This window comes from Salvelinus alpinus, chromosome 17 (assembly GCF_045679555.1).
Source record: "Salvelinus alpinus chromosome 17, SLU_Salpinus.1, whole genome shotgun sequence".
In the NCBI taxonomy this organism is placed as follows: Eukaryota; Metazoa; Chordata; class Actinopteri; order Salmoniformes; family Salmonidae; genus Salvelinus; species Salvelinus alpinus.
Window position 1 is genome coordinate 23,531,470 of NC_092102.1, and position 21,603 is coordinate 23,553,072.

Here is a 21,603-nt window from a genome sequence, read left to right on the forward strand (position 1 = left end):
AGATTTCACAACACACTAAGTGATGTGTGTGTCCTCAGGCCCCTACACCACATATCTACAACTCAAAATCCATGTGTACGTGTGTATTGTGCGTATGTTATCGTGTGTGTATGCATGTGTCTGTGCCTATGTTTGTGTTGCTTCAAAGTCCCCGGTTTATTTTTATCTGTTTTTTAATATCTGATTCTACTGCTTGCATCCGTTACCTGATGTGGAATAGAGTTCCATGTACAGTTGTGGCCAAAAGTTGAGAATGACACAAATATAAATTTCACAGTCTGCTGCCTCAGTTTGTATGATGGCAATTTGCATATACTCCAGAATGTTATGAAGAGTGATCAGATGAATTGCAATTAATTGTAAAGTCCCTCTTTGCCATGCAAATGAACTGAATCCCTCAAAAACATTTCCACTGCATTTCAGCCCTGCCACAAAAGGACCAGCTGACATCAGGTCAGTGATTCTCTCATTAACACAGGTGTGAGTGTTGATGAGAACAAGGCTGGAGATCACTCTGTCATGCTGATTGAGTTCGAATAACAGACTGGAAGCTTCAAAAGGAGAGTGGTGCTTGGAATCATTGTTCTTCCTCTGTCAACTATGGTTACCTGCAAGGAAACACGTGCCGTCATCATTGCTTTGCACAAAAAGGGCTTCACAGGCAAGGATATTGCTGCCAGTAAGATTGCACCTAAATCAACCTTTTATCGGATCATCAAGAACTTCAAGGAGAGCGGTTAAATTGTTGTGACGAAGGCTTCAGGGTGCCCAAGAAAGTCCAGCAACCGCCAGGACCGTCTCCTATGGTTGATTCAGCTAAGGGATCGGGGCACCACCATTACAGAGCTTGCTCAGGAATGGCAGCAGGCAGGTGTGAGTGCTAGAGGTCGACCGATCTATGATTTTTCAACGCCGACACCGATTATTGGAGGACCAAAAAAAGCCGATACCGATTAATCTGCCTTTTCTTTGGTATTTTTTGTATTTTATTTGTAATAATGACAATTATAACACTACTGAATGAACACTTTTATTTCAACTTAATATAATACATCAATAAAATCAATTTAGCTTCAAATAAATAATGAAATATGTTCAATTTGGTTTAAATAATGCAAAAACAAAGTGTTGGAGAAGAAAGTAAAAGTGCAATATGTGCCATGTAAAAAAAGCTAACGTTTAAGTTCCTTGCTCAGAACATGAGAACATATGAAAGCTGGTGGTTCCTTTTAACATGAGTCTTCAATATTCCCAGGTAAGAAGTTTTAGGTTGTAGTTATTATAGGAATTATAGGACTATTTCTCTCTATACCATTTTGTATTTCATATACCTTTGACTATTGGATGTTCTTATAGGCACTTTTTAGTATTGCCAGTGTAACAGTATAGCTTCCGATCCTCTCCTCGCCCCTACCTGGGCTCGAACCAGGAACACATCGACAACAGCCACCCTCGAAGCATCGTTACCCGTCGCTCCACAAAAGTCCCTGCCCTTGCAGAGCAAGGGGAACAACTACTTCAAGGTCTCAGAGCGAGTGACGTCACCGATTGAAACGCTATCAACGCGCACCCCGCTAACTAGCTAGCCATTTCACATCGGTTACACCAGCCTAATCTCGGGAGTTGATAGGCTTGAAGTCATAAACAGCTCAATGCTTGAAGCACAGCGAAGAGCTGCTGGCAAACGCACGAAAGTGCTGTTTGAATGAATGCTTACGAGCGTGCTGCTGCCTACCATCGCTCATTCAGACTGCTCTATCAATCATAGACTTAATTATAACATAATAACACACAGAAATACGAGCCTTAGGTCATTAATATGGTCAAATCCGGAAACGATCATTTCGAAAACAAAACGTTTATTCTTTCAGTGAAATACGGAACCGCTCCGTATTTTATCTAACGGGTGGCATCCATAAGTCTAAATATTATTGTTACATTGCACAACCTTCAATGTAATGTCATAATTACGTAAAATTATGGCAAATTAGTTTCCAACGAGCCAGGCGGCCCAAACTGTTGCATATACCCTGACTCTGCGTGCAATGAACGCAAGCGAAGTGACACAATTTCCCTAGTTTAATATTGCCTGCTAACCTGGATTTCTTTTAACTAAATATGCAGGTTTCAAAAAATATACTTCTGTGTATTGATTTTAAGAAAGGCATTGATGTTTATGGTTAGGTACATTCGTGCAACGATTGTGTTTTTTTCCCGCAAATGCGCTTTTGATAAGTCATCCCCCGTTTGGCGAAGTTGGTCTTCACACAGTTCGCAACAAGCCAGGCGGCCCAAACTGCTGCATATAGCCTGACTGTTGCACAGAATGCAAGAGAAGTGACACAATTTCCCTAGTTAAAAGAAATTCATGTTAGCAGGCAATATTAACTAAATATGCAGGTTTTAAAAAAATATATACTTGTGTATTGATTTTAAGAAAGGCGTTGATGTTTATGGTTAGGTACACATTGGTGCAACGACAGTGCTTGTTCGCGAATGCGCTTGTTAAATAACCGTTTGGCGAAGTAGGCTATGATTCAATAATAAATTAACAGGCACCGCATCGATTATATGCAACGCAGGACAAGCTAGATAAACTAGTAATATCATCAACCATGTGTAGTTAACTAGTGATTATGTTAAGATTGATTGTTTTTTATAAGATACGTTATATGCTAGCTAGCACCTTACCTTGGCTCCTTGCTGCACTCGCGTAACAGGTAGTCAGCCTGCCACGCAGTCTCCTCGTGGAGTGCAATGTAATCGGCCATGATTGGTGTCCAAAAATGCAGATTACCGATTGTTATGAAAACTTGAAATCGGCCCTAATTAATCGGCCATTCCGATTAATCGGTCGACCTCTAGTGAGTGCATCTGCACGCACAGTGAGGCGAAGACTTTGAGGATGGCCTGGTGTCAAGAAGGGCAGCAAAGAAGCCACTTCTCTCCAGGAAAAAAATCAAGGACAAACTGATATTCTGCAAAAGGTACAGGGATTGGACTGCTGAGAACTGGGGTAAAGTCATTTTCTCTGATGAATCCCCTTTCCGATTGTTTGGGGCATCCGGAAAAAGCTTGTCTGGAGAAGACAATGTGAGCGCTACCATCAGTCCTGTGTCATGCCAACAGTAAAGCATCCTGAGACCATTCATGTGTGGGGTTGCTTCTCAGCTAAGGGAGTGGGCTCACTCACAATGTTGCCTAAGAACACAGCCATGAATAAAGAATGGTACCAACACATCCTCCGAGAGCAACTTCTCCCAACCATAGTAACATCTGACAAAAATATCTAAAGACAGTGAAGAAGCAAACTTTGTGGAAATTAATATTTGTGTCATTCTCAAAACTTTTGGCCACGACTGTTGTCATGGCTCTATGTAGTACTGTGCGCCTCCCATAGTCTGTTCTGGACTTGGGGACTGTGAAGAGACCTCTGGTGGCATGTCTTGTGGGGTATACATGGGTGTCTGAGATTTGTGCTAGTCATTCAAACAGACAGCTCGGTGCTTTCAACATGTCAATACCTCTCACAAATACAAGTAGTGGTGAAGTCAATCTCTCCTCCACTTTGAGCCAGGAGAGATTTACATTAATGTTTGCTCTCTGTGTACATCCAAGGGCCAGCCGTGCAGCCCTGTTCTGAGCCAATTGCAGTTTTACCCTCTTTGTAGCACCTGACCACATGTCTGAACAGTTGTCCAGGTACAACAAAACTAGAGCCTGTAGGACCTGCTTTGTTGATAGTGCAGTTAAGAAGGTAGAGCAGCGCTTTATTATGGACAGACTTCTCCCCATCTTAGCATTGTATTGTCCCTAATACAATGATTTTAGATTTTGACATATTTAGGACTAACTTATTCCTTGCCACCCATTCTGAAACTGAGGCTCTTTGTTAAGTGGCTTTACTCAATGCCAGTGGCATGTCGTTAGTAAAGTTTGAAAAAAGTAAGGGGCCTAGACAGCTGCCCTGGGGAATAACTGATTCTACCTGGATTATGTTGCAGAGGCTTCCATTAAAGAACACAATCTGTGTTCTGTTAGACAGGTAACTCTTTATCCACAATAAAGCATGGGATGTAGAGCCATAACACATGAGTTTTTCCAGCAGTAGACTCTGATCAATAATGTCAAAAGCCGCACTAAAGTCTAACAAAACAGCCCCCACAATCTTTTTATCATCAGTTTCTCTCAGCCAATCATCAGTCATTCGTGTAAGTGCTTGTTGAATGTCCTTCCCTATAAGCGTCCTGAAAGTCTTTTGTTAATTTGTTTACTGTAAAATAGCATTGTATCTGGTCAAAGACCATTTTTCCCAGAACTTTACTAAGGGTTGGTAACAGACTGATTGGTCTGAGAGTGTTCGGGACGCAATTGAGTGAATAAGAAACTGAATGGAAAGGGAATTTAGGGAGAAGAACAGTGTGATGCTTGGAATAGATGAGAGACGGTTACTCATACTGTCATGGTTGTGTGTATCAGACAATAGCCATAGGGAAGGCTAGGCTGCATCCCACTTATTGAAGCCACTACGTAGGCTTACAAAGTCATCTGTTTTTAAATGTAGCCTACAGTTGCACGCCTTTGCATTTAGAGTTACGTAGAAGCGTCAAGCTTTTGTTTGCAGCCATACCGGTTTAGGTCTAACTCTGACAGTTCTCTCTTCTTGCATGCCTGGCAATTACTCTCACTCTCTGTCAGTAAGGGCAGGGTTTTTGTGGTGAAATTTGTTGAGAGCTCACTCAGCTCCGCTGTATGGGGCAAAGGCTAAGAGGCATTGGCCTAACTCCAGTATGTCAGTTTGACACATGTTTTGCTTTGCTCTGTTTTCCAATTGTGGTGACTGTTAAATAAATCAGATTGTTCACTAGATAGGAGGTAAAAGAGCAAATTCACAATGGCATTGAGAGCATACTGTAGCCTCTCAATTGCATTCTGACAAATGGTAAATATCCTAACCTTTTTTCCCTGTTATGGGACAAAATTAGAAGGATGGCTTATTCATTGATTTTGTCTTCGGGAATTAGCCTGAAGAGCTCCGGGTCTTCTATCCAACTGATCCTTCTCCCTCCCTGTACTATGACATTCGGCTATCACTATCAACACTGACTATCAGCTGTGGAAAACCATTGCCTAAGTCAAGACCTGCAACCCTACATTTTGTTTTGTTTTTCAAGCTTCTTTGAGATTCTCTTTGTAACGAAAAGCGGGAAATAAAATACATCTGTTATTATTGGTAATTGTATTCAGCCTTTGGTGTGGCTTAGGGCTTTATTTCGCCAGAGACACAATGTTGCTTTGGACTGTAGCTTCTTCAAGACTGCGAGTGCATTAGTATGACACATGGCCTGCATTAGGTATGACTGTTTCATTCCCCTCCTTACATAAACTATAATAAGGACTTGTCAGAAAACATAACTCTCTTGGAGTGTTAGCACACAAGAGAAACTGTGCTGGAATAGAATAGCTAGCCTTGCCGTTTCAGTGCTGCAAGTGTTTGGAAGATGCAGACATCATGTTTGAGTTTGTCCTCTAGGTCAGTTCCATGTTACCCACTCAGCAACTCCCTGGCCCTGTGGAACTGCCCAACCCAGTCAGCTGTCTTGTTGTGGCACTGTTTTGTTGGCCAAACCGAGTGGTCAACATCAGTGCTCAATTCTGTTAATGTCCAATTTCCACCCAATCCATTCCTTAACTCTCACTCAATCATGGTCTTTCTCTGGGAAGAATGACAACAGAATCAAAATCACCAGGCTCAACCAAGCGCTGGACACATCACCGCTAGTGACAGGCTCTGTTACTGAGATGACCGGGAGCCCTGTTTTTTTGGGCTGTGTATATCATATAAAACAGGAAGATAACATCTCGGCCTAAAATTGACCAGATCTAGGTACTATCTTGTGGCAAAAGATCGGTAGAAAGGGATATGACAAGTGTTAAACCTTGGCTATAACAAAATGTTGCTTTTTTGACCACTCCACGTTCCTCAGCAATATTCCTTGTCTTCAACCCCATTGGACATGAGACTATTGAAAACACTGACTAGCACTGTACTGAAAACAGCTAAACAGCATCCTTTCCAGCTCCTCATGAGTTATTCTGGAGTATTTCGATTTTAAGAAGAGGGAGGATTGACATACTTCCCTGGATTTTACATGGGGCCTGTGAGCAACAGGCATCAAGTGAAACACTCGAGTTGTGTTCAAAGCTTAACCCTCAGGTAGTTTGTGTGGACTTCATGATGGACTCCCACACACTGTAGTACTAAACAGGAGCTGCTCTCCCACAGCAAGCGTTAATGGGGTGCTCAGCAGTGTGTGGCTGGTTGGCTTCCCTCTGTTTGAGAGAATGCCCTGAAGTAGACGTCTGTTATGAAGGGATTTGAGAGGCTAGTTAAGGACCATATCTCTTCCATATTACCTGACACCCTAGATCCACAACAATTTGCATACCACCCCAACAGATTAATGGATGACGCAATGGCCATTGCACTGCACACTGCCCTAACCCACCTGGACATACCTATCTAAGAATGCTGTTCATTGATTACAGCTCAGCCTTCAACACCATAGTGCCCCGCCAAACTCATCACTAAGCTCAGGGTCCTGGGTCTGAACCCCTTCATGTGAAACTGGGTCCTGGACTTCCTGACGGGCCGACCCCAGGTGGTGAAGGTAGGCAACAACACCTCTGCCACGCTGATCCTCAACACGGTAGCCCCACAGGGGTGCATGCTCAGCCCCCTCCTGTACTTCCTGTTCACCCATGACGGCGTAGCCATGCACATCTCCAACTCAATCATCAACTTTGCTGACGACATTGTTGGGCTGATTACCAACAACGATGAGACGGCTTACAGGGAGGAGGTGAGAGCTCTGGCAGAGTGGTGCCAGGAAAATAACCTCTCCCTCAATGTCAACAAAAGGAAGGAGCGGATTGTGGACTACAGGAGACAGCAGAGAGAGCACGCCCCAATCCACATCGACGGGTCGCAGTGGAGAGGGTCAAAAGCTTCAAGTTCTTTTGCGTGGACTTCACTGAGAACCTGAAATTATACCTTCACACCTACAGTGTGATGAAGAAGGCACAACGGGCGTCTCTTCTACCTCAGGAGGCTGAAGAAATTCGACTTGGCCCCTAAGACCCTCACAAACTTCTACAAATCCACCATTGAGAGCATTCTGTCCGGATGTATCACCGCCTGGTATGGCATTTTCATTGTCCGCAACCACAGGGCTCCCCAGAGAGTGGTGCGGTCAGCTGATAAACTGTGTACGAAACCATTAAAATTTCAGTTAGCATAGGATCTCTGCAGGCTATGAGCACATCTGTGAGTGATCACTGTCCATGATGTGCCTTGATCCTGATTGATGGACAAGGGAAGCTCACTTTGGAACTAAAACATGGTTTTACTCAGCATATTTCATATTGACTGGTAGATGGCTTGAAACCTTTTTAAAAAAGGTTTTAAATCAAAGACATAACACTTTTCCAGGATACATTTTGTTCTCCCTTTCATTCATAGCCACACCATTATGGGTTGAATAAGCCCTCGAATTGTTGTACCTCAAAACAATGCTAATCCCCAAAACATTGCTGTGGCCTAGTTTTAATAAATACCCTGATGGTCTGTGTGGTGTTCGACTACAGCCTATTTATTATTTTCACCGGAATATATTAAAATGCACGGCATTGTTAAAAGGGTTGGATCCCCAGCTAGGACGTGTTGGATGCTGTGTTTTGAATACCTTTTTTTCTCCCTCATTATTGATCTGGGTTAGTGTACATCAAAGCTACTGAGTGTGCAGGCTTTTGTCCAGCCCTGCTCTAAAGGATGGAACAAAACCATGCATAACCAGTAGCTCTCCAGGAGGCAGTGTAATAATATAATTTATTCAACTTTTAAAGCGCTATTCATGAGATAAAGAAATCTCAAAGTGCTGTAAAGCAACAACAAAAAGCAAGCTATTTAAAAACAAAGATCATTAATCATCATGTGTAGCTTCAAGAGACTGAAGGTTGAGAAAGTTCATGGCTTGATTGAGGTCAGCGGAGGGAGGAGGTGGTCAAAGGGGAGACGTGTAGGGTAACAGTCTATTTTCAGACATGGACATTTCATTATGGGTTGCTAAAGTGGTCTTGTGGAGTGAATGTAGTCCTTTAACCTAATAAAAACAGTTCTGTAAGAATGGGGTTGGTGCAGTAGGCCTAATGCATTATCACAGTTTATTGGCTATATGCCTGGCGTCCAATATTGTTCTTCTCAGACCATTTTTATTATATTTCAAAACTCAAGCTTTGATTGCAAAATATATCAGTTGGTGTAGCACTTGCGAGGCACAGCTGATTATAATTTGCAAACAATGAGCTTTTTTATTTTACTGGACTGATGGTACCTGCATCTGATGGTCATGGTGCTTTCAAGACAACTGGGAACACAGAAAAAAACAAGGTCAAATCATGACGTCAATGGTCTTCAGATCGGAAAGTCGGAGCTCTAGAAAGATGCCAGAGTTTCTGACTTGGAATTCCGAGTTGGATGACCATTAAAAACGATTTTTCCCAGTCGGATCTAGTTTTTTCAGAGTTCCCCAGTTGTCTTGAACGTACTGAAGTCAGAGATTTCCCAGTTCCCAGTTGTTTTGAACACGACATTAGTCTCAGCGGAGGGAGGGAGAGAGCAGCAGAGGGTCCGCTTCTCATGGTCCCTGTTCTGTCCTTTCCTCCGGTGAGACGGACCAGAGAGAGGTGACACTGTCTACCACCTGATGGCGAAACTCAAGTCGCACCGCATCTGCCTCATGCACAAATTCCTGTTGTTCCTATGACCAGAGAAAGTGAAATATTCCTCGAAGTTAAAATAAACACAACGAGCTGCTAATAATAATAATAATAATAAAAACACAGGGCTATCGAAACACTTAGCTACTCATTCATTGTAGCTCCAGCGAGAGTGGAAATAGGGAGAGGCGCGTTTTGTAATAGTGTTGAATAAAAACACTGATAGTGCTGAATAAAACAATCCAACATGAACTCATAAAAACAGCAGCACTTTGCTGTAATCTTTGGCACTCTCTCTGTGGTCATGGTTTTAAAAGTTATTCAATCTTACGTAGGCTAGTATTAAACTGCTGTGGCCGGGGTCGTGGAAGCTCTGTAGGTGATTTGAGCTATCTGATTGGCCAGCGCAGTACGCGCGCTCGAGTTAGCCACATATCTCACATATCTAAATCCGGGCATTACATTTAAAAAAATAAATATTCAATTCGGATCCGAGGTGATCCAGATCCGACTAGGGTGGCCACATGTTCCGGATTGTGCAGGATAATCCCTCATTTTGGCTCTGCGTTCCGCAACCAAACAATCATGTCCCGCATTTTAGCAACAAATTCAGACACCACTCATTTAGAATAAAAGGTTAATTTGTCCCGTATTTGAGTCATACTTTCCGACCTGTCCCTTGCAGTCACGTTGCTCTTATGAAAATACATATATCATAAGGATGTGGTAGACTAAGCCTACTGGTGAAGCCCAGTTCTCCAGTTGTTGTTGAGATCTGATATTCTGCGCAGCGCAAGACAAAAAGTAATGTCATTGGCCTATCGCCAACCAATCATATTTCTCAAACCGTTTCGGGCTTAATTTCAGCCAAACTTGGAGAGGACAGTTAGGCCTAATTACTTACAAAAATGAGATTTCCTTTATATGAACTTTAACTCAGTAAAATCTTAGAAATTGTTGCATTTTATATTTTGGTTCAGTATACATAACAGTAGACTGAAAGATATGTAATTTCATCAAACCTTTGAGGCTCACGATGCTCATTAAGTTGCTCATTCAACAAATGTTCTGCTACTTCACAAATCATGCTTTAACTTCTCTTGGGTAGGGGGCAGCATTCGGAATTTTGGATAAAAAGCATGCCCAAATTAAACTGCCAGCTACTCATCCCCAGAAGATAAGATATGCATATTATTAGTAGATTTGGATAGAAAACACTCTGAAGTTTCTAAAACTGTTTGAATAATGTTTGTGAGTATAACAGAACTTATTTAGCAGGCGAAACCCAGAGGACAAACCATTCAGATTTTTTTATTTTGAGGTCACTCTCTTTTCAATGAGTTTTCATTGGGAAACCAGATTTCTAAGGGACCTTCTTGCAGTTCCTACCGCTTCCACTGGATGTCAGCAGTCTTTAGAAATTGGTTGAGGGTTTTTCCTTTGTGTAATGAAGAAGTACGGCCATCTTGAACGAGGGTCACTTGAAGTGTCCTGTTTGTTAGAAGCCGTGACCAGAAAGCTAGCTACAGTTGGTTTTAATCCTGTATTGAACACAGATCATCCCGTCTTCAATTTTATCGATTATTTACGTTACAAAATACCTAAAGTTGTATTACAAAAGTAGTTTGACATTTTTTGGCAAAGTTTACAGGTAACCTTTGAGATATTTTGTAGTCACATTTCACAATTTGGAACCGGTGTTTTTCTGGATCAAACGCGCCAAATAAATTGACATTTTGGATATATATCGACGGAATTAATCGAACAAAAGGACCATTTGTGATGTTTATGGGACATATTGGAGTGCCAACAACAGAAGCTCGTCCAAGGTTATTTCTGCGTTTTGTGTCGCGCCTGCAGGGTTGAAATTTGCTTCTCTCTCTTTGTTTACAATGGTGCTATCCTCAGAAAATAGCATCGTTTGCTTTCGCCGAAAAGCCTATTTGAATTCTGACATGTTGGCTGGATTCACAACCAGTGTAGCTTTAATTTGGTATCTTTCATGTGTGATTTAATGAAAGTTTGATTTTTATAGTAATTTTTATAGTAATTAATTTGAATTTGGCGCTCTGCATTTTCTCTGTCTTTTTGCCAAGTGAGACAGTAGCGTCCCGCCTAAACTCAGATTTTTGGATATAAATATGAACTTTACCGAACAAAACATACATGTATTGTGTAACATGAAGTCCTATGAGTGTCATCTGATGAAGATCTTTAAAGGTTAGTGATTAATTTGATCTCTATTTCTACTTTTTGTTAGTCCTCTCTTTTGCTGGAAAAATGGCTATCTTTTTCTGTGACTTGGCTCTAACCTAACATAATCGTTTGGTGTGCTTTCGTCGTAAAACCTTTTTGAAATCGGACACTTTGGCTGGATTTACAACAATTGTATCTTTAAAATGGTGTAAAATACTTGTATGTTTGAGGAATTTAAATTATGGGATTTCTGTTGTTTTGAATTTGGCGCCCTGCAGTTTCACTGGCTGTTGACGAGATGGGACGCTACCGTCCCACATACCCTAGTGAGGTTAAGAGTCTCCCTTCCTAACTGTTTTACATTGACTGAGACCAACCAGAAAATTCCTTGGCCAAATATTTGCAGATTTTGTGGTCTCCCGTTTCTGCATCACCAAATTTTGCGCAGGCAAAAGAGTAAGCTAGGTGTGCTTCAATTGCTAATTTGTTGCGCGGACTGCAGGAGCCTCGCTCCGCCACTTCTCACAATGGTGCTTGTTTAGTAAAGTTTAGATCAAAGCTGAATCGATGTCTTGTAAGATCACATAATGATTAATTAGTATTTGACATAACATATCCAATGTATGATAGGGCTGACGACCCCATTTAGTCGACTGATCAATTGTTTGGTTGATGGGCTGTTGGTCGACCAAGATTTTTTTAGTCGAGCAATATAAAAAATATATCTCATGGTGTACAAGTCAGCTGTCTGATTCGCGCCTGTCTGAGTGGACTAATCCATTGTGAGACCGGCAGGGCACAGTCCATCACTCTTAAGACATGTGCTACTAAAATTCTATATGGTTATATTACGTAAGAACAATGGTGCAACACTAATAAAAATAATATTTGATAACAAATGCGCTTTCTCCCGTGTTGGATAGTGGTCGCTGTCCGCGGTTCTGAAACACCTCAGTGCGCTATTGAATTGGCGCCTTTTCCTAGACAACGTTGCTATGTGTATAAAAGTTAACCAGCATATTGGTGTTGAGAACAATGAGGCAGCTGCAGAATGAGGAGATGAGAAAAACAGCCCTTGTCTTATTGTCTAAGAAAAGTGAGCAGAGAGGAAACCTCAACTTAATTAGGTCTATAATCAAAAGCCTAACTGTTAAATGTGCCTGGTTTATGACCGTTTGAGTGTTTTAATAGCCTACTGATTCCTTGAGCAGTAAGCCTCATCCAACTACAGTGCCTTGCAAAAGTATTCACCCCCTTGGCATTTGTCCTATTTCGTTGCATTACAACCTGTAATTTAAATGGATTTTTATTTGGATTTCATTTACATTTTTTGGGATAGGGGGCAGTATTCGGAAGTTTGGATGACTGAGGTGCCCAAAGTAAACTGCCTGTTACTCAGGCCCAGAAGCTAGGATATGAATATAATTGATAGATTTGGATAGAGAACACTCTAAAGTTTCCAAAACTGTTAAAAATGTCTGTGAGTATAACAGAACTGATATGGCACGCAAAAACCTGAGGAAAATCCATCCAGGAAGTGGGATATTTTTGATGTGGGTACTTTTATATTGAATGTCTATACAGTATGTAATGGGTTAGGACCCAGATTGCAGCTCCTATGGCTTCCACTAGATGTCAACAGTCTTTAGACATTGTTTCAGGCTTGTTTTCTGAAAAATGAAGAAGAATGAGACCATTTTTTAAGTGGACTGTAGAATGAAGCAGAGCTGGTTTGCGCGCATGACCGATTGCGCACCCTTCGTTGTTTTTCCTTTCTATTGAATACGCTATTGTCCGGTTGAAATATTATAGATTATTTAGACAATAGACAACCTGAGGATTAATTATAAACATCGTTTGACATGTTTCGACAAACTTTACCGGTACTATTAGGATGTATTCGTCTGCACGTTGTGACCGCCTTTGAGCCAGTGGATTACTGAACAAAACGCGCCAACAAAATAAAGAGGGACTTTATTGAACAAAACTAACATTTATTGTGTAACAGGGACTCTTGTGACTGCAACCAGATGAAGATCATCAAAGGAAAGTGATTACTTTTATCGCTATTTCTGACTTTCGTGACTCCTCTACTTGGCTTGAAAATTTTTGTATGCTTTTGTAAGCGGGGTGCTGTCCTCAGATAATCGCATGGTATGCTTTCGCCGTAAAGCCTTTTCGAAATCTGACACAGCGGCTAGATTAACATCAAGTTAATCTTTAAACCGATGTATAACACTTATATCTTTTATGAATGTTTATAATGAGTATTTCTGTATTTTGAATTTGGCGCTCTGCAATTTCACCGGATGTTGTCGTGGTGGGTCGCTAGCGGAACGCCTATCCCTATAACAAAATAGTCCAAACTGGTGAAGTGAAATGGGGAAAAAAACACTAAGCAAGGGGCACCACCAAGCAAGCGGCACCATGAAGACCAAGGAGCTCTCCAAACAGGTCAGGGACAAAGTTGTGGAGAAGTACAGATCAGGGTTGGGTTATAAAAAAATATCAGAAACTTTGAACATCCCACAGAGCACCATTACATCCATTATTAAAAAATGGAAAGAATATGGCCCCACAACAAACATGCCAAGAGAGGGCCGCTGCCCACCAAAACCTACAGACCAGGCAAGGAGGGCATTAATCAGAGAGGCACCAAAGAGACCAAAGATAACCCTGAAGGAGCTGCAAAGCTCCACAGCAGAGATTGGAGTATCTGTCCATAGGATGACTTTAAGCCGTACACTCCACAGAGCTGGATTTTACGGAAGAGTGGCCAGAAAAAAGCCATTGCTTAAAGAAAAAAAATTCTCCAAAAGGCATGTGGGAGACAGTACTCTGGTCAGATGAGACTAAAATGGAGCTTTTTGGCCATCAAGGAAAACGCTATGTCTGGCGCAAACCCAACACCTCTCATCACCCCGAGAACATCATCCCCACAGTGAAGCAGGGTGATGGCAGCATCATGCTGTGGGGATGGATGGTGCTAAATACAGGGACATTTTTGAGGGAAAGACTTCCAGAGATTTGAGTCTGGGACGGAGGTTCATCTTCCAGCAGGACAAGGACCCTAAGCATACTGCTAAAGCAACACTCGATTGGTTTAAGGGGAAACATTTAAATGTCTTGGAATGGCCCAGTCAAAGCACAGACCTCAATCCAATTGAGAATCTGTGGTATGACTTAAAGATTGCTGTACACCAGCAGGATCCCATCCAACTTTAAGGAGCTGGAGCAGTTTTGCCTTGAAGAGCGGGTAAGAATCCCAGTGGCTAGATGTGCCAAGTTTATAGAGAGATATCCCAAGAGACTTGCAGCTGTAATTGCAGCAAAAGGTGGCTCTACAAAGTATTGACTTTGGGGGGGGGTGAATAGTTATGCACGTTTTTTTTTGTGTGTCTTATTTCCTGTTTGTTTAAAAAAAAAAAAGTGGTAGGCATGTTGTGTAAATTAAATGATACAAACCCCCCAAAAACAACAAAATAGGAAAAATGCGAAGGGGGTGAATACTTTTGCAAGGCACTGTACAGTCGTGGCCAAAAGTTTTGAGAATGACACAAATATTAATTTCCACAAAGTTTGCTGCTTCAGTGTCTTTAGATATTTTTGTCAGATGTTACTATGGAAGTCTGAAGTATAATTACAAGCATTTCATAAGTGTCAAAGGCTTTTATTGACAATTACATGACGTTGATGCAAAGAGTCAATATTTGCAGTGTTGACCCTTCTTTTTCAAGACCTTTGCAATCCGCCCTGGCATGCTGTCAATTAACTTCCGGGCCACATCCTGACTGATGGCAGCCCATTCTTGCATAATCAATGCTTGGAGTTTGTCAGAATTTGTGGGTTTTTGTTTGTCCACCCGCCTCTTGAGGATTGACCACAAGTTCTCAATGGGATTAAGGTCTGGGGAGTTTCCTGGCCATGGACCCAAAATATCGACGTTTTGTTCCCTGAGCCACTTAGTTATCATTTTTGCCTAATGGCAAGGTGCTCCATCATGCTGAAAAAGGCATTGTTCGTCACCAAACTGTTCCTGGAGGGTTGGGAGAAGTAGCTCTCGGAGGATGTGTTGGTACCATTCTTTATTCATGGCTGTGTTCTTAGGCAAAATTGTGAGTGAGCCCACTCCCTTGGCTGAGAAGCAACCCCACACATGAATGGTCTCAGGATGCTTTACTGTTGGCATGACACAGGACTGATGGTAGCGCTCCCCTTGTCTTTTCCGGACAAACTTTTTTCCGGATGCCCCAAACAATCGGAAAGTGGATTCATCAGAGAAAATGACTTTACCCCAGTCCTTAGCAGTCCAATCCCTGTACCTTTTGCAGAATATCAGTCTGTCCCTGATGTTTTTCCTGGAGAGAAGTGGCTTCTTTGCTGCCCTTCTTGACACCAGGCCATCCTCCAAAAGTCTTTGCCTCACTGTGCGTGCAGATGCACTCACACCTGCCTGCTGCCATTCCTGAGCAAGCTCTTTACTGGTGGTGCCCCAATCCCGCAGCTGAATCAGCTTTAGGAGATGGTCCTGGGGCTTGCTGGACTTTCTTGGGCGCCCTGAAGCCTTTTTCACAACAATTGAACCGCTCTCCTTGAAGTTCTTGATGATCCGATAAATGCTTGATTTAGGTGCAATCTTACTGGCAGCAATATCCTTGCCTGTTAAGCCCTTTTTGTGCAAAGCAATGATGACGGCACGTGTTTCCTTGCAGGTAACCTTGGTTGACAGAGGAAGAACAATGATTCCAAGCACCACCCTCCTTTTGAAGCTTTCAGTCTGTGCTTCTACACCTGTATTGCTTGCTGTTTGGGGTTTTAGGCTGGGTTTCTGTACAGCACTTTGTGGCATCAGCTGATGTAAGAAGGGCTATATAAATACATTTGATTTGATTTGATATTTGATCTCAATCAGTATGACAGAGTGATCTCCAGCCTTATCCTCGTCAACACTCACACCTGTGTTAACGAGAGAATCACTGACATGATGTCAGCTGGTCCTTTTGTGGCAGGGCTGAAATGCAGTGGAAATGTTTTTTGGGGATTTGGTTCATTTGCACGGCAAAGAGGGACTTTACAATTAATTGCAATTCATCTGATCACTCTTCATAACATTCTGGAGTATATGCAAATTGCCATCATACAAACTGAGGCAGCAGACTGTGAAATTAATATTTGTGTCATTCTCAAAACATTTGGCCACGACTGTACATGTCAAGTAAATAATTTCACAAATGTGTCTGTTTTTAATCTTTGCTGTGCTTTAATAAAGACTTTACACTTTTTTTCATTAGAACAGCCTCTCTGGTATTATTTATAATTTATTTAGTGTTTACAATGTTCCAAGTTGTCCGAAATTATATTTATTATAATAATAATTACGCTCCTTTTTCTTGATCTCCTTATTGTTATTATTACTATTATTATGGTCATCTTCATGATAATACGTAATGTCATTATCAGTAGTAGGCTTAGTATAGCAGCCTTGTATAACAACCATCGAGCTGTAAGCCTAAGAGCGCATCCTGTTTAGTCTTAATACCATAACTAATTTAGGACTATATTTCAATACTTATATAGGCTACTGTGTCAGTCAATCATTCATTTGTTTGTCATCACAGAGAATGCGATACATTCATGATTTAAAATGCAATCAAGCGTTTTAGTTTGAAATTAAAATAAAGCAAGCCTCAAATAATTAGCTTAAACAATAAATAAACTGTTCCATTTCGGCAATTGCATTATTTGAATTCTTTAACAGTGTACGTAAAGCATCAGACAAGCTCAGTGAATATAGTTGATTTGTTTAAAACACATAGGATGTGTCTATATATGGACAAATATGTTGATTGATCGAAAGAACAGAGATTTTTTTTGTCGGGGACAGCCCTAATGTGGAGCATAAATTACAATTACACCAAAAACACCACCTAATTTCTTATGAGATATTCAGGACGGTTAGCTGAATAGTAAAATAAATGTTTTATCATGGGGGAGTGGAAGGGAGTGGGGTGCGCCCAAATGTTTTTATTCATGTAGGTTACACTGTTATGCAAAATTATCCTGTTGTCCCTCATTTGGGTATTTTAAATGTGGACACCCTTGAACCGACCCCAAAACATGTCCGAGGAGAGATCGAATCGGCTCCAAATTGGGTCGGGTCTGTATCCGACCCAAATGGATTCGAAATATAAAAAAATGCAGCTTTATTGCAGCACAATCCAGGTAAATTGTTTTGACTAACCTGGCAGTGAACTTTAACATGCATTTTCTGTTGTATCTAAAATAGGCTAATTGATTTGTGATCTATAGTTAGATATTGAATATTTGAGTAGGATGATTTTTTTAATGATCAACGCGTGCCAGACCGAGAGCAGCGAATAGTTGTATCCTAATATTTTGAAGGTCTATTCTTTTACTGAGCAACATTACAATATAGCATATTTAACTGTTTTGATCAGCACTGATTTAGACTAAAGGTAGGATATAGTCTGTTTGACCAGAAAGCTTCAAAATCAATTCAGAAAGTATTCACACCCGTTGACTTTTACCACTTTTGTTTTTACAGCCTGAATTTAAAATGAATTATATAGAGATTTTGTGCCACTGATTTACTAAACACAATACCCCATAATGTCAAAGTGGAATTATGTTTTTAGAAATGTTCACAAATTCATTCAAATGAAAAGCTGAAGTGTCTTGAGTCAAGAAGAGGGAAAATAATGAAAGTTGACAGAAGTAAGAAAAGGTAGACCTACTAATTAGTATTTTTACTGATATTAAGTTTGTTTATGAATTATTAAGGGATTCAAACACGAAATTCTGTTGATTTAATCAGTAACAAAGTTACAGAAAAATCAGTAATGGAATTATTGCAATTGAATTGGCTACAATGGGAAATCATAGTAGTCACAAACCATAGTTGGGTGACCTGCTACTGTCCTCCCTTCCACTGACATACTGTTATGTTCAGCTCATAACAGTTTTCTTTTTGTCTTCTTGTGGTAAAAGCAAGGCTGTAACAACAGTCTAGACAACCTTTCACTCTCTCTCGCTCTCTCTGTTGCTCTCTCTCTTCTCTCGCTCTTCTTTCTGTCCAGTTAATGTCACCTCTCCCGGCTCTTACTGACACCTACCATGACACCTACCCTCTTAACATTTACTCCAACAAGCATCCTTTCCCACTGAACCAATCATAGAGGTTTGTTTCACAAGTTTGGACAGCACAATTCAGTAGAGTACAGAACAGTAAAGGAAACAAAAGTCGAATACAGTAGAGCACACGAGTAAATTACAGTATAATGTACTGTACTGAACATATTTACTGTACTGTGCTCTACTAGGATGTCCAAACCTCTGACACATAGATGGCTATGATTGGTTTAGATTTGGTCTGGTCCAGACCAACCAAATGTGGTCTTGTTTAGGGGCAGAGCTCATTAGAATAATATCCAGTGTTTAGAATAATACACAAATATGCAAAATAAGGATATTGTATATTTTTACCTGTGTACCTATTCAGGATACATCACCATGAAGAGAATCCCATTCATATTCATAATTATGCATTTCTGTATAGTACAGATCAGGGACCCATAATGTAATTCCGTTCATGGCTGTAAATCCACTTCACCTACTACTGTAGTTCAATAACCAAAATAGATCTTTTCAAAGTCAAGGTGTCATGTCATAGCTGACGTCCCATTCTTTCTGCAGACATCTTTGATTTTACTTCAATTCTGTTACCAAACTTTGCATCTGCACAGTTCTTCCAGTAAATGTGTTAATTGTATGGTTTGTTAAACTTTGAAATCAATGGCTTTTGTTTGGCATACATTTTAAAGTGAGAAATCTGTCAAAGCATAATACAATTTCCGTGGAATTGCCCTACAGCTGACGACTGATAACCGGCATGTTCCTGTACTGGCAGGCTAATTCAAATCTTGTTGGACTTCGGTTGATGCTCTATGTTATACTGGTATCTCAGCTTTCCAAATGTAGCCCTCTCATTAATAAAGTTATGCTGTTGGAACTTGCTATATACCAAAGGCTGCACTAGGCCTATTAGGCTACTGGACAAGCCCCTGACATCATCTTGAACCAGTGTTTCACTTGTCTCAGTAGCAATAAAATATGTTGACCAGACAGTGGACTGGTGAGTCAGTCCAGCACTTTATTCAGACCTCTTGTGTATTGGCATTTATCTCTGTTACCACCAGCCAAAACCCAAGCAACACCAGCCTTTGTGTTGGAGTCTGAAATGTCAGGTTTTAGTTTTAATGAGTGTGCAATAAAGGTCATAATTGTCAGTCATGGTGAGTATGGTAGATTGGAACACTAACTGGTCTGTTTGTTGCCACATACTGGTAATCATCGTTTCAGAATACGTTACAGCTAGCCTACTCCTCACCACCGCCGTTTCACTGTGTGGCTTTGCTCTGGCAAATGGCTCAGCAGTTAATTTTAATCTGTAGTGGAGGGTAAGGTCAATGAAGCCAGATGGAGAGCTATGGTGGGACTCTGGCCAAGACACTGACTGTTACTACAGCCTGGGATTCAATTAGACCTACAGCATGAACCTCACAATTACATCTCACTGCCAAAAGCCGACCTTGGTCAGACTAGCATCTCATTTCAACCACAGTGTCTCACAATGCCTCCTAAACCTTGTAAACCGCACAAACATATGTAGAAATTAGTGAACGCAGCAATATGTCTGGTTTACGTCACACACACAACACACATCTCAATGGTTTCCTTAACTAACCTCTCTCCCATTCCTTTGTATGAAGGTTCACCAAGAACCTGTCCCCAGACAAGATCAATCTTAGCACACTGAAGGGCGAGGGCCAGCTATCCAACCTGGAGCTGGATGAGGAGGTGCTGCAGAACATGCTGGACCTTCCCACCTGGTTGGCTGTCACCCGGGTCTACTGCAACAAGGCTGCAATCAGGGTGAGACAACTGTGTTCTTCTGATAATAAACCATGTCAAATCCATATCAGTCTTTCTCTAGGGCTGTGGCGTTCATGAAATTTTGTCAGCCGGTTATTGTCATGCAAAATACTGCCGGTCTCACTGTAATTGACCGTTAATTAACATAAACACGTTTGGCATCTCCCGGCCTCCACACTAGAGGTCGACCGATTTATGATTTTTCAATGCCGATACCGATTATTGGAGGATCAAAAAAAGCCAATACCGATTAATCGACCGATTTTTTTTTATTTTTTATTTTTTATATATATATATTTGTAATAAATGACAACAACAATACTGAATGAACAATGAACACTTTTATTTTAACTTAATATAATACATAAATAAAATCAACTTAGTCTCAAATAAATAGTGCAAAAACAAAGTGTTGGAGAAGAAAGTAAAAGTGCAATATGTGCCATGTTAAAAAAGCTAGAGTTTAAGTTCCTTGCTAAGAACATGAGAACATATGAAAGATGGTGGTTCCTTTTAACATGCGTCTTCAATATTCCCAGTTAAGAAGTTTTAGGTTGTAGTTATTATAGGAATTATATGACTATTTCTCTCTCTACCATTTGTATTTCATATACCTTTGACTATGAGATGTTCTAATAGGCACTTTAGTATTGCCAGCCTAATCTCGGGAGATGATAGGCTTGATGTCATTAACAGCGCTGTGCATCCCAGCATTGCTAAGAGCTGCTGTTTGAATAAATGCTTATGACCCTGCTGCTGCCTACCACCGCTCAATCAGACTGCTCTTTCAAATATCAAATCATATACTTAATTATAACATAGTAAACACACAGAAATACGAGCCTTAGGTCATTAATATGGTCAAATCCAGAAACGATCATTTCAAAAAAATAAACGTTTATTCTTTCAGTGAAATACGGAAACGTTACGTATTTTATCTAATGGGTGGCATCCCTAAGTCTAAATATTACTGTTACATTGCACAACCTTCAATGTTATGTCATAATTATGTAAAATTTTAGCAAACTAATTTCGGTCTTTGTTAGGAATAACAGTTCGCAACGAGCCAGGAGTCCCAAACTGCTGCATATACCCTGACTCTGCCTGCACTGAACGCAATAGAAGTGACACAATTTCCCTAGTTAATATTGCCTGCTAACATGAATTTATTTTAATTACATATACAGGTTTAAAAATATATTATTGTGTATTGATTTTAAGAAAGGCCAATATTGATGTTTACGGTTAGGTACATTATTGCAACGATTGTGCTTTTTTCGCAAATGCGCTTTTGTTAAATCATCAAGTTGAAGTAAGCTGTGATTCGATGATAAATTAACAGGCACCACATTGATTATATGCAACGCAGAACAAGCTAGTTAACCTAGTAATATCATCAACCATGTGTAGTTAACTAGTGATTATGTGAAGAGAGTTTTTTTATAAGTTTAATGCTAGCTAGCAACTCCTTGCAGCCACAAGGTCCCGTTGATGCTGCACTTGCGTAACAGCCACACAGTCTCCTCGTGAATTGCAATGTAATCGGCCATAATCGGCGTCCAAAAAGGCAGATTACTGATTGTTATGAAAATTTAAAATCGGCCCTATTTAATCGGCCGCATGCTTTCCCACTGAGTCGTTTTTCAATGATGCCCGGTAGACTGCTTTGGTTTTATA

At 40.7% G+C, this 21,603-nt stretch overlaps 1 protein-coding gene across 1 annotated transcript in view; it reads left to right on the top strand.

Moving 5' to 3' along the window:
- LOC139542549 (bridge-like lipid transfer protein family member 3A) overlaps positions 1-21,603 on the top strand; it is a 49,065-nt gene that overhangs the window by 1,794 nt on the left and 25,668 nt on the right. Inside the window, exon 2 of the mRNA XM_071348119.1 lies at positions 19,764-19,926. Coding sequence (XP_071204220.1) covers positions 19,764-19,926 — 163 coding nt within the window. The remainder of the gene's footprint in view (positions 1-19,763; positions 19,927-21,603) is intronic.